At 40.6% G+C, this 14120-nt stretch overlaps 1 protein-coding gene across 1 annotated transcript in view; it reads right to left on the reverse strand.

Annotated features, from left to right (window-relative positions):
* abhd17b (abhydrolase domain containing 17B, depalmitoylase) overlaps positions 1-12722 on the reverse strand; it is an 18474-nt gene extending 5752 nt beyond the window's left edge. Inside the window, exons 1-2 of the mRNA XM_015057997.1 lie at positions 12043-12722; positions 9280-9747 (exon numbers count right to left, since the gene is read on the reverse strand). Of these exons, the coding sequence (XP_014913483.1) occupies positions 9280-9746 (467 nt within the window). The 5' untranslated portion in view covers position 9747; positions 12043-12722. The remainder of the gene's footprint in view (positions 1-9279; positions 9748-12042) is intronic.
* Between the last annotated feature and the right edge of the window lie 1398 nt (positions 12723-14120).

Raw genomic sequence — 14120 nt, forward strand, 5'->3', positions numbered from 1 at the left:
TGGTTTTTTTTTTTTTTTTTTTATTTTTTCTTTTTTTTTTTTTTTTTTTTTTTTTTTTTTTTTTTTTTTTTTTTGTCATTGCAGCACTCCGGTCAAGACCCATTACAACTGGCTTGCATTTCAGAAAAATCTGAATGGACATTCTTTTAAAACCAAGACACAGTTGCGTGATGCAGCGCTGCTTCTACACCATCCCTGCAGTCTTGTGACTAAGCACAAAGAAAAAAACAAAGAAAGAGAGAAATAGAAAAGAAGAAAGACACTGATCCTAGTTTGAGGGCAAGGGATAAATTGGGAGGGTGGAAAAATGTAAAAAAAAAGAGAGAGAAGACATTCCACAGCTGATTATGTCTAACGTGACCCACTGTAGCAAGCAGTCAGCTGACGGGCTGGAACCTACTTTGGGAACACTGCATCACTGTCTCTATTGCTGCGCGGCTGAATAACGCAAAGTAAACTGTTGAGCACAGCCAGGACAAACCTCAGCTCCGCTCTGTTATTAAACACTGGGCCTCTAACATTACAGGCTCCACACTACAGCCTCCACTGACACGCGAGCGTAATTCATAATGTTGGGTAACATGGAACGGCGAGGACAGATGACATGTTGAGCTGCTGTAACGCATTATTGTCTTCGCCTTAAAAAAAGAAACAAACAGCAATAACGTTTGTCTGCCACTGGCGAGCGTAAACAGCTGAAGTTCAGAGTCTCAATTAAGATAAAAAAGTATGGCAACTCAGAGAGTCAGTGTGGACAGCAGACAATCATTAGCGTGAATATATGAACTGTTTACAGTTTGTGTCAGGTGCTCATCGGGGTATAAATAGTGGCGAGAATACTGGCACGGCATTGGGGAGAGTGACTGCAGAGTGAAGGCTGGGTTAGCTCACGTCACTCCAAATGTTGTTTCATAGCTGATAGAATATTTATTAGACTGTATATAAATTACGCCGTCCTTTACGGCTAATAACTTGTTAAATAAAAAAATCCACCGTAGAAAGAGAGCAGTGCAAACGAACCATTAAAAAAAATCCCTAAATTAATAACACTCACGCCTCTTTATAGATGGACTGTAGGCCTCTTTATTAGTGTAGGGTTGAAGTATAGCCTTACAAGGCAGCCTAGATCTTCACATATTAACACTATAAACACGTCAACATAACACAAATCTTACAACCATGTGACATTTATGCAATATCAATAAAGTGGCTAAATTAAAACCGGCAGTCGTGTAAAAGAGGACGGAGGACCAGGGACGGCTGTTCCCAGGTGCTGTGTGTTGACACCTCCATCTTTAAAAGACCAATGTCATTATCTGGAGCAGGCCCGAGTGTCTCACTCGACGACAGCAACACAAACCCCCGAATATTGAACCTCCCCTTTAAGCGATCTGCTGTCGTGTTTTGTGCTCAGTCAGGGAGCTCCACACGAGGACCATAATAACAGACGTGCCTGTGCGTAGTCCGCAATTTACTCTGTCGCACTTCAGCCGAAATAGATCTCCGCAGGCCGAAGTCAGCCACGCTTCCTGGTTTACAACCCTCCTCCCCCGAACCGTCATCGATTCAGTCTCCAGACACAAATCCAATCTTTTATGCATCCCATCCTCCCCTCATCCCACTCTCCTCTCTAGATCGCGCTGCCTCTCGACTGCCCACCTCGTGAGCCACTCGAGAGCAAAACTCCCAAGCAGCACTACATGACTAATACACACTGCAAGAGTCTTCAACATATGCAGCACTTTTTTTTCTTTTTTTTTTAAACACATTACAACACCATCTGTGATGCAGCAGGGGGATTCTCCGTGGAAATGCTTGATGAACCAAAAACCTTTCAACACGGTTGGTTTTTGTTCTTGTTTGTGGCCATTTCTACTTCTAAGCGGCTATCAGGTGGACAACAAGTTAAGACTCAAAGTACAAAATGATGAGCCAATAGCATTTTATTACACCATGTTGCGTCCAGTCAGGTGAGACGTTGAACTCCACCCAAGAGATTGGTGCAGGCGTCATCTCACTCATGACTGCATTCTTTCGGGTCAGAAACACTCCTATAAATATTAGGTTGCCACCCTGCAAATGCAAGACCTGGAAATTCCTCCACAGTGTTTTTTTTTTGTTGTTTTTTTGTTTTTGGAAGGGCTGAAAAGATGGATAGCGTTTCCATTAGGATCGATAGACCTATTGACCAGGAAGCCAGTTTTCCTCGTTTGTTTTCACAAACCTCGGTAGAGAGGGAAGTGCTCGGTCTGAAAGCTTATTGCAAATCTGTTGCCAGGCTACTGCTCGATATTAGACAAGCAGGATTGACTGCTGCTCTGCCTCCTCCACAGAGGGGGAAGAAAATGCTACACAGAGCCATTTAGAGTTTGGAAAGGACACGCTCAGAGAATCGAACATGGTGGGAAAAGTCATATGAAGTTTCCTAATGATCTTTCTAAATAAAACAAACGACAATAAAAAAAAAAAAAAGACTAAAACCAAGCCGTGGGTTGAACAACGCAAGTAAGAACAAAGTTTTGCCAACCTCGTTTTTCCCCTTGGCCTGTCGGTGTGACAAAGCCGACCTGCTGACTCACACAGTGAGGACATCACCTGCTCAGGTGAAGGGAGTGCCTCATCCTCTGCGGTGGAACTACAGCAGGAGTCGGTAGCGTCGCCTCCGGCTCTGCTAAACTGATGAAGGCGTCATCAAAGTGACAGGTGGTTGTTTCTGTCATGTGACGAGAGTTTTGACATGCTTGAATGGGCTGCTTTCATTTCGCTCGACACCCGTGAGGGATACAGGCAAGATGTGCGGCCAGGCGGGAAAAGCTTTGATGGAATGGACATAATCTAAAAGGTTTTTTTTTTTTTTTTTGACATTCTGGTCAGCTCAGTAAAAAAAAATTTCCCTCTGCAAATTTTATTACAAATATGTTCCAAACTCGGCATAAAAAAAAAAAAACAACAACAACAATGAAGTTATCAACGTGGTAAAGGACCATTTCTCTGCATTTTCAGCTTTTGGACCAAAATGTACAGATTAATTATCTTTTTTCTGTGTCATTTGTGATGACTTAATTTTGGTGAAAAGGCTCCAATAAATAAGCGTCCATGCTTTTTTTTTGTGTCCAAGTCTAAACCGATTAAGAACTACAAATTCAGTTTCGGATTTTTTTTTTTTTTTTTTTTTTTAAATCCCTCACACCCCTCAATAACTGAAAAGCGAAACACTGAGTCAGGCAAAAATTTTGAACGTTGTAAATTTAACTTGGAGGATCCCAACTAAAAATAAGTCAATGTTGTGTAATGTTTATATTCCAGAAACTTTGGTTTTTATCTTTCAAATAATGGAAGAAGGAAACACATCTGGCGAGTCACATTTTTCATACTTTTTTCAGACATGAAAAATTCCAAACTTGTCCAGACTTTACGACTATTTAAGCTCCCTGGATCTTGTTGACGCATAGTTACATGGATGGCTTTTCTACTGCAGAGGAAATCACTTTAGAAACCTTTTCAAACAAATAAAGCAAGACAGAAAAATAAACTAACTAAATTAGGTCTGCTTTGCCTTAGAAGATGGGCAGTACATAGAAATATCACCTCATTACAAAAACAGAAGTACTGTGTGCAAAAGGTCATGAATAGCTATTCGCATACTTTCCATTCTGTTATTAGCAACGAAAAAAAAAAAGTTACTGAAGAATCGTCGTTCGTTTCAGACAGCCAGTGAAAATTCTTGTGAAGATTTCTCCTCGTACCTTTTTGTCTAGACTAATGTCAGAGCTGGATCACAGCATTGAAAGCTGAGGTTACAGCTGGTTTGCTAAGCAGGAACAACATAAAACCAACAGAAACATGGCATGGACCAGCCGGTGTAACCATATGCATATGTGTCAATGCATCATGGCTGAGTGATGAAGTACAGCAACACTGAACTTCTTTATTAAACATAAATAAAATAAGCCGACGCAGCAAAGACGCAATGGAAAAAGATCCGTATTACCGCATGTTTTCCAATTGCTATGAAACTTATCAGGATTCAGTCGTTTAAGACCCAAAAGTTCCTCTACAACTGAGAGAACACCAGCTGTTCTTTGATGCTTATAAACACAAAGGGGTGTTTCCAGCAGACCGGTTCGATTGCCAAACCGGTGCTTACATAGTTCTGTTTTCAATACCCGGCCGCAAGTGCCAGGGGGGCTAGAAGAGGCGATGCTTTCATCACTAGCTAACGTTGGGCTCAAGAAGACAAAAAAAAAAAAAAAAATGGAAAAAGAAAAATGTGAGCACTTGAAAACCCTGAGTTGGCATCGCTTTTGATCTACCCAGTTATTTTGAGACCTGGCCCATTATAGGGTTTAAATGAGCGAATAGAGCTTAAACAATATTGATCTTTTGCTTCTGCTGTTTACCTATTTCTGCCAGCGCTGCCGTTGCTGGCCAGAGATCAACTAGTCGGGACTGAGAAATTCTCACAAACATCCGTTTACAGGGAAGGTGGGATGGATGAATTTACCGGACAGGCTGTTTATCGTGATGTGGTTGCAGCGACCACCAGCCCAGGTCAAGGAAGCGCCGCAATGGAAAATCCCTAAATGAATAACAAGAGTACGCACAATTGTGGGACATATAAATTTCAATATATATATATATATATATATATATATATATATATATATATAGAGAGAGAGAGAGAGAGAGAGACAACCGCTAACAACCAAAGAGAGAAATAATGACACAGACAAGGTAGTAAAACAGAGAGAGATGGTTGCTGAGTGACAGAGGCCACAACGTTTACATAGACATCATTTGGTTACCTGCTCTGTTGGATCGTTTGGGGAAAAAAAAAAAAAGATGCAGTGTTAATGCGAAGTGGTCTGAACATGAGCAGACCAAGTATAAATAATTTACATAATGTCAGACTGGAAACGTTTTCTCTGCAACTGTAAATGCAAAGAGAAAAACACAAAAAACAATGTGGTTCTGGTGAGGGAAAAAAAAATAAAAAATAGTAGGCTGCTTTGAAAGAGTGATGCAGATGAAAAGGTTCTGCATCGGCTTCAGCACAAAGATGAGGAGCAACTCCTGAACACTGAAATCTGAATTATCTCTTTTGTAGTAGAGCTATGCACTCTTGTCATGTAAGCCTATTTAGGTCACCCTTACCACAAGAAGCCTAGGGCATCGCATTCCACTGCAAAAACCAACCATGGGACTACAAGGCAGGGGGCATGCACAATGCACTCCGGCTGTAGCTTCTTGAGTAACAGCCTATATCCCTGTTCCATGGGGCAACATTTGATAAAAAAGAAGGAAGTGTTGCTTTATGACTGTAATGACAGTAACAAAGTAGATCTGGCGAGTTTTAATTAATTAATTATCCAACCTCGACTGAAGCACTGAACGGTTCACATTAAGATTTTTTTTTTTTTTTTGCATAATAGATTTCTTCATTTGTGTGGATCACCAAAGTTTGGTCCCCATTTACTCAGATCCGACAGATTTTCAAGGCCCGTTTGTGAAAAGCCGCATTTAAGAGAGAGGAAGGCCATCTTTTGAGTCAGCAAAAAGGTGGGCTGAGGGGGGAAAAGGGGCCACAGAACCAAACCTAACTTTCGCTTCTCTTTCAAGTAGCTGCTTTCACGACAACAAAGCTTTAAAACTCCCATAACTCCCAAAAGGGAGTCGGCGTTTAAGCACGAGAATCCAAATGACTCAACATCCATGGAGACAGACGGTTTGATCACCAGAAAAGCCGGTTCGTCTTCAGCCCATTTGTGATCATGTTTCAGGCTTAACTTGCTTGCTTCTTTATGTACAGCTCTTTATTTGCCGAAGAATAGTCATCTGATTCTGAGACAAAAACGTTTTGGGAAACCTGAGGCAAAAGGCATGCAGCCAGAAAAAACAAGCGGCAGTTTTTTTGTTTTTTTTCCTGGAATCTCAGACATTACTGTTGAGACATTTGCATCTCTATAGTGAGAAACGTCTGTGCATAATGTTTTAGTGAATCACCTTGAAAAAGGAAGTCGACGTAAACAGGAGTTCTACAGTAGAAACAAATAATGCTTAAAAACTTTGATGCAAACGTGCAGAGTTGATGTTTACGCGTCGCTGCACTGACCCTCCAGGCTAAACTAAGTCTGGTATTCAACAGTTAGAATGACCAACAATAATCCGTCTCGTACATTAATTCCCACTTCACCCCAACCATAATGCCCTGGACTGGGTTGGGCTCCCCAGAAGGACTGCTAGTGCTTAAAAGGTTGATGATTACGTCAGACAAGGTCCCTTTGGGACTACAAAAACAAGAACACACACACACATTCTCACCCAGAATCCTCTGCTCTGCATCCTGTTCCGTCAGGTGAGTGGAAGTTTTACCTTCCAATTTAGCAAACGCGTCTCTGCCCTTGCCTCCATAACTTATTAAAAAACATCTATCTGCCCACAGATCTTAGGAATCGTCACAAATATCTGTACCCTTCCAAAAATAAATCATCATTAAACCTTCTAATTTACTTACTACTAGAACAACAAATTAGCAGATTTCCAGCATCGACTGGGATCAATCGAGCCGTCGGAGCCCAGCCCGTCCACGCAACACTTGTGTTACTGTAATACAGAGACCCTCGTCCCTTAAACATTAAGTGTGGTCACAATTGCTCTTACAAAGCACAAAAGCAGGAGATGACGAGAGGATTTAAGACAAAAAGCAGACATCCTCAAACACGGACAGAAGGAAGTGAGCGACCTCAGGTTAAACAAACAGATGAATACAGCTTAGGTGAAGAAAAGCCTTATCTGAGAGAAGGAACTGCAACTGAGTGATGCAGCCAGATCTGCCCTCACTGGCGATAAACCACTTGAGGCTGACTGAACCTGAACAGACATTTGCAGTGTCAGTAGTATTTTTGTGTCGTATGCAGCAGCAAGTGAGCACTTCAAGTCACCCCGAGCACACGACTCTCTCTATGATACATGGTGGCGCCAGCGTCATTCTGTGGGGATGCCGTTCATCAGGACAGACGAGTAAAACGTTCAATGGAAGCTGCTACAGACATAATTCAAAACACTTTTGAAGCTGTACCTGCAGCAAAAGGCGATTTTGCAAAGTGTTGACTCATCACATAATTTAATAACACGATGAAAGTTTGTAGATGTGACAAAGCGTGGGGCGGTTTTGAACACCTTCACAGCACCGTATAGCAGACTGTGACCTTTCTCACCGTTTTTATACATGCGGTTTCCTGTTTATCACAAAGCTTTGGAAACATGCAAAATCTGGCATTTTCAACCAAGACGGGCTAGATTCCTGTCAGGTTCAAACTAAAACGGCAAGGATATCCAAAAATACTGAAGGAGGAGGTAAAGAAGTGTGCTATGCATCTGAATCCATTATGTAGGGTTACGGTTGTATGAACTATGAATCAGGAAAAAAACAAGTGGTCTGGTGAGAACCAAGGTCTCGGTACTGTACACCAACGAAAAGATGATAAACTATGCATCATCATCATCACTAAGAAGCTCACAATGAGCAAAGACACTTTTAACCATTTGGGGTAGAATAACTCGCAAGCCTACAGAGACGAAGCCTCGGCAGAACATCCACTTACACCTACGTGCCGCGGAGCAACGCAACATCACAGAAACCACACTCCTCATTAATCGCCCACATGAGCATCTTGCCATCACTACCAAACCGTTTGTTGTAGTTTCCACAACAGGATTCGTGAGCATGGTCTGCGTAATCCTTCCTCCGCTCAGCTCCTTCGGCACACATCCTGCTCCTCCTCTGTTTGTTTTTTAAAGACATATTTTTCAGGGGAAGACGTCTCCCACAACTTCCTACTTGTGTCATATTAGCCTTCCCCCCCCCTCCTAATCACTTCCTTTTAGCTCCATCCCTGTATTTGTATCCTTCCAATGTAAACCTGTCAAAGGCAACATTGACAAACAGCTGCAATTACTATATCTGTTTATATAGCATGTATTCTTGAAAGCTTAGTCAGTGACAAAAGGCTTTCAAACGGCTCAAATATGCCGCTTCATTTTGTGGCATCAAGCCTATTACATATATACATAAAATAATAATAATAAGCAAAGATATCAGGAAGAGAATTGTGGAACAGTACAAGTGTCCGATTCATCCTTATGTACAATTTCCAGAAGCCTGAAAGCCCCTTGTTAATGTGTTCAAACAAATATAGTCCAGTAATAAAAGCCATGGAAAAGTGCAGCCATCATTCTGTTCAGGAAGGAGACGGGTTCTGTGTGGCAGAGATGAATGTGTCTGGGTGCTAACGCTGGTAAAATGGTCATTGTCCACAGTGAAACGAGTTCTGTACCAACATGGGCTGAAAGGTCACCCAGGAAGGAAGAAGCCATTTCCTCAAAAACAACAACAACAACAACAAAAATCAGATTTTAAGATGGCAAATGGACTTATGAGTTAAGGCCTTTCGGGGGGCAAATGCTGCAGTGTGATGAGCCTAATATGGAAGAGTATATGCCATGATTGCATTTAGAAGAACAAAAGGAGTGATGCTTCAAAGCCTGAGAACATCATTCCATTCCAACATGGTTAACTGCATTGTGATATCTGATGGGTTTGTTTTGCAAGAGACTGGTGAATTAAAAAAAATAAAATAAAAAAAATCAATGGCATCATGAGGATGGAACCATATGTGGAAATATCCATAGACATCAACCAGAAAGTTTCAGCTCAAGCAAAAATGGCCCTTCCAATTGGAAAAAAACAAAACAAAAAACAAGAACTTACTGTCAAATTGGGTACAAACTGGTTTAAGTATGAATGGGCCAGAATTACAGAAAAACACTGAGAGAAATTTGGATATGCAAAATGATTGATCAAATGTCATACAGGATACCTCTTACCAAATACAGACATAATGCATGTACACACCTCTGGCTCTGAAGTCTGTTCCTCATTATTGTTGAATTTAAAAAAACAAGAAAAAGTCTCTGTCTCTACACTGTTGGCAAATATCTGGTTTCAGCTGCATCTGTCACTTCCCTTTCCGCTCACAGTGTTGATTTAGTTGCAATGCATATTTAATTTAAAAAAAAAAAAGTTACAACCTAATATGTACATCCATTTATAAAACTAGAGATATGTTGTGGGTGTTCTGCTTTAGCGACAAATTAACAGCATGCTAATATCTTAAAAAATAAAAATAATATATATATATATATATATATATATATATATATATATATATCTGTTTTTAGGATTTCTTCCCCCTTTCATTCGCTCATTCTCCTCCTTACCGTGATCGCAGTGCGTGCCATGCAGCATCCACATCTGCATACAGGTTTTTCTCCGAAGGTTTCCCAGAGCTGGCTCCGTAGCCCGAGTAGTCGTAGGAGAAGACGTTACAGTTGATCCTGGAGCCCAGACCGATGTAGAAACTGCTCATTTGGCCCAGGTCCACCGCATTCCCGTGGGAGAACAACAGAGTGTAGCGGGCGTTGGGTGAGCAGCGCACAAACATGCAGGCAATGCGGTTCCCTCTGGAGGTGCGCGTCATGAAACACTCGATGGCGTCCTTCTCTCGCGCCGAGTACTGCCAGTCGGCCCGCTCCGAGAGGTGCAGCGTCCATCTGCCGCCGCTTTCGTCGCACATGAGGCTGTAGGTGGGCTCTGGAGGGAGGAAGGCCAGCTTGGAGGCGATCTTGCTGGGGCACGGTGGGCAGCAGAACAGGCAACATAGCTCACTGAAGGTTAGATGGTTCATCCTTCAAAGTGGGACAGCGAGAGAAACAATGACTAAAACGGATTCAACTGTTTACATTCAGTGCATACTTCAGGAATACACACACACACACACACACACACACACACACACACACACACACAGAAATAGTTATCTTTAAATTGTCAGCTAAAAAGTCAAGGACTATGAATTACTTTAACCTTATGTGGAACAAGCTAGAAACAGATTACATTCTCTTGCTATCAATTAATGTGGTTTAAGAGCTTTAAAAAAACAACAAAACACAAACAGTTATTTGAAAGTCATCGTATCTGAAAGAGGACCAACTTCTCCGAGTTTGGGTGCTTGAATGGTTGATTTATTGTTAAAGGAGTGGCGTAAGGAAGAAACAGTTTCCAAAATTGTTATGTAGAATTTGAGTTTAGCAGTAGAGCAAGTGATTTAATCAGCTTTAAGCAAGAAAAGTCACATTTAAACAAAAATACAATTAGAGATGTTAAAAGCCTGCAGCGTTTGGTAATAGCTCCAAGTCTTGTTTCATCTAAGGTTTGATTGGTGTTTTAAGCTTAATGCAAGTAGAAGTACTTAGCCTTCATGTCCAGAAGTTCAATCATGAAATAATAGTAATGTACAACAGATTTTGTAGTCATTGTCCTGAAATGGATGAACGTTGACAAATCTGAATGGTTGAAATAGCAAATGCTCCGCCGGTCATTATATGCCAATGGACTATGGACTAAACATCATGTGAAGTAGGAGCTCAAGATTGGAAAGCAATCGTCACCGCATTATCAGTGTCTGCAAGGTCCCAACTAGAACAAACAGTGTGGAGGCAGTATCTTTGAAAATATCACATTTCAATTGCTACACTTTCAGATTCTGCATCCTAATAACGCATAACATTAACTACCTGTGCTGAACCCATGTGATGTATATTTTTAGTGGCTAAGAAGACTCTAATACAAACAAGGTATGAGAAAATCGCAATGATGGAAAAAAATAAATAAATAAATAAGAGATCCAGAAAAACTGGCAGCGTTTCCCCCAGTGTATTATAAGACTGGCGGGCCACCTGGCTTTACTTGTGCCCCCACCAGGCTAATCATTGCTTATTTATGAAAGTTTTTTTTTTTTTTTTTTTTAAGTGTTTGCTTTTTTAAGATTTTGTAGTTAGTGCTCAGGTTTTAATCTTCCAATCTTTTAATAACGCATAATAATCAAGTGATATTTTCAAATTTCCTGTCAGCTTTAAACATTTTTTAACTCAAAAAGACGGGCCGCTGGATGAATGACTGCCCTGCCATCCAACCACCGGGCTTAGCAGGTTTTCTGGGGGAAACCTTATATATTTAGCAGTAGGGTTGCAGTTACACGTTTCCCTGATATTTTGCACTGCCAACTTAACGTTTGGCAACATCCTGACCACAGGTGAGTCTGCAGCAGATTCTTTGTTGGAATAAAGTAAGATGTGCCGTAAAGTTAAGAACTATAGCCAAGTTGGAAAAAAAAAATATATATATATATATATAATTTCAGCCAAACACAGACACACAAAATAATAATAAAGAAATCAGTGTGATACAGTTTATTTTCAGTAAGGAGGATCTACTGCCATGTTTCCCAGATCTTTCTCCTTATTTTACACGCTTTGGTGGCCCTGCTGGAAAGAATGAAAGACATGTGACTTTTACTCTGGTAAAAAAAATAAAATAAAATAAAATAAAATAAATAAACGAATGCACTCTAAAAAATGCCTGGCAGCGATGTTATCCATTTAGCTAAACCATTAACCAAAAAAAAAAAAAAAAAAAGGAACAGGAAACGCTTAGATTTTCTGCCCAGATGTAGACATTAGTTTGTATGTGGCGCTTTAATCGGAATTTATGATTCTTTCATTCCTCCATGTGTCCGTTTTGATGTTTAAATGCTAACATTGCTTATTTGAAAAGCACATCTGATGTTGAAGCTAATTCAGTTTTAATTGCACCCATGTGCTTTCAACTCTTCTTAATAGCTAGTCTGCTGAAGCTGTTCTTATAAACAACTGGCAGCACAAGAGATGATTTAGACTCTTTGAAGCCACTTGTGATTATAAATGTCCCCTATTAAAAATGCACGATGGTTCTTCAGCATCTTACTCAAGTGGCTTCCCCAAAGGAGCCCAATCCCAGGAAAAGCCTGTCCGCTTCCCACAGTCCTTCTCCATCCGGGTTGCATCTGGTCAGATTTGTAGGACTGTTTGCTAAACCACAGTAGGAGTGTTTTTTCTTCTTCTTTCTTTTCTTTAAAACGAAGAGATAGATTGTGCCAACGTTACCTGAACCGTGGTGTTTTCTTTTTTCTTCTTCCTTTTTTCTTCCTGGAGACAGCGTCGCCACTGTGTAGTGTTTTATTCACACCACGGAAACTAATTTATCTTCTTTTCGACGCCAGCAGATTGTCGGGGCTATCCCCGGCCGCAGATTATCCTCGGTTTTATCTCCTATCAGTTATCAATGTCACGTTGAGTGTAGATACCCCTCACAGGTCCGGAAGCGAGGCGCTTCGTCCTCCGGGTCCAAACAGCCTTTTTCTTTTTTCTATTGTTGTTTCTTTCTTTCTTCCACCTCGCTTTTCTCTCGGCATACGGTCTAGAATTATAACAAGGCTGCTTCATTCACGCTGTCCAAGTAGACAAACCTCAGCGAAGACATTGGTAAAAAAAAATACAAAAAAAAAAAAAAATACAAAAACAACAAAACAAAACACAAAGGGTCTGAAAATCCGGAAAACAAATCGGAAACGATTCGCGACAGAGTTCACAGCTGTATCACTTGGCTCCGAAACATCTCTGCTTTCGTTCTGGTTATCACTTCGCTTGTGAAGAGGGCGAGGCGTCGGGACGGCAGCTGCGAGGACCAATGGCGAGGAGTTTGCTAAAGCCAGGCCACCATTTGTGGACTGTTTGAGGAAATGTTGGGCAGGTCCGACACGACGCCGCACAGTGGCAACATAGACGGAGAGGAGGTAGACGAACGCTGGCGTTAACACCGCCGCCATATTGTGAGTGGCACCGGCAAACGATTCTCAAAAAGCATCTTTTGCTCAAAAGATACTTCTTCAATAGGGGTGAGACACTTACTAAGGTGTTTTAGGTGTTTCAGAACACCTGAAGCAGCTTTGTTGCAGTTTTTCTGAAAACAAATGTGTCTGTTTTCAGAAATGAAAACAGGGCATGTTGTACATAACATTGTGAATAGTACGCGCACCCAACAAGACTTGTATGATTAATAAAAGATGGTAAATGTCAGTACAAATTGGCCAATGATGACTTGCAAAAGTGGGTTAAACCCTCAGAACAGCCTTAACTATCTATGTCAAAGAGGTTTCAGAAACATTCGTCAGAGATTGTTGCTCGATATTGATATGACAACATAATGCAGTTGATGTACATCCATGTCGCAATCCCCTCAGTTCCTTCACATGACCAAGCTACACTATTGGATTGAGATCTGTTGACTGTGATGCCACTGGAGTACAGATAACAGTCATGTTCAAAACATGTAAGTATTGACCGATCACTGATCTTCCAAATTAATCTATCTTCATAAGATAGATTAATAATATTAATTGATCTTCCTAAATGAATAAAATTGGGTCCAATTTATCGGTGCACCCCTAATTTCAGGTAGATTGTTGCAATGTTCAGTTGGTCTTCTTTATAATCCCCCAGTGAGGAAATTCAGAGAGCAGCAAAGTGATGGGAAAGATGATGCATGTAGGTTAATACAAATGTAAAAAAAAAAAAAAATGTAACCAGAAAGTAAGAATGAAAAACTGTCCTGAAGGGAAAATTTTAAATTGTTTATTTTATTAAGAAACACATTTGATGTTGATCTTCATTCAGTTTTAATTGCACCCAGGTGCTTTCAACGGAGCTGTTCTTATAAACAACTAGCGACCAAGAGATGATTTAGACAGTTTGAAGCCACTAATACTTATTGAAAATAACATATCAGACTTTTTTTTAAGTTAATGTAAGTTTTTAGTGGTGAGCTAGTTAAGTACTTTAAGTACTCTGTTTTATGTTGCTTAATATATATATTTTTTTGTTTGTTCTTTTATTCACATTGTTTCAATAAACACCATTATTAGTTCTAAAATTAATATTAGTGTATGAAAAAATGTGTCACCATAACCAGTAAAAAAAAGAAAAGAAAAAGTGGCAGGCTTGCCACTTACAACATGGCGCCCGCTCTGACGTATTTTTATTTCTCTAGGCTGTGGGACACAGTGTCCGTGTCTACTCTTCTACATCTATGTGCGACAGCGTGACAATGTTATTGACGTTTAGTTCAGCCAATCAGAAATTACTATTGGAACAAAAAGCTCAATCTGCATCCACCGGGGCGTTCA

The sequence above is a fragment of the Poecilia latipinna genome, unplaced genomic scaffold, assembly GCF_001443285.1.
Source record: "Poecilia latipinna isolate Pla-1442-1.1 unplaced genomic scaffold, P_latipinna-1.0 Scaffold1507, whole genome shotgun sequence".
In the NCBI taxonomy this organism is placed as follows: Eukaryota; Metazoa; Chordata; class Actinopteri; order Cyprinodontiformes; family Poeciliidae; genus Poecilia; species Poecilia latipinna.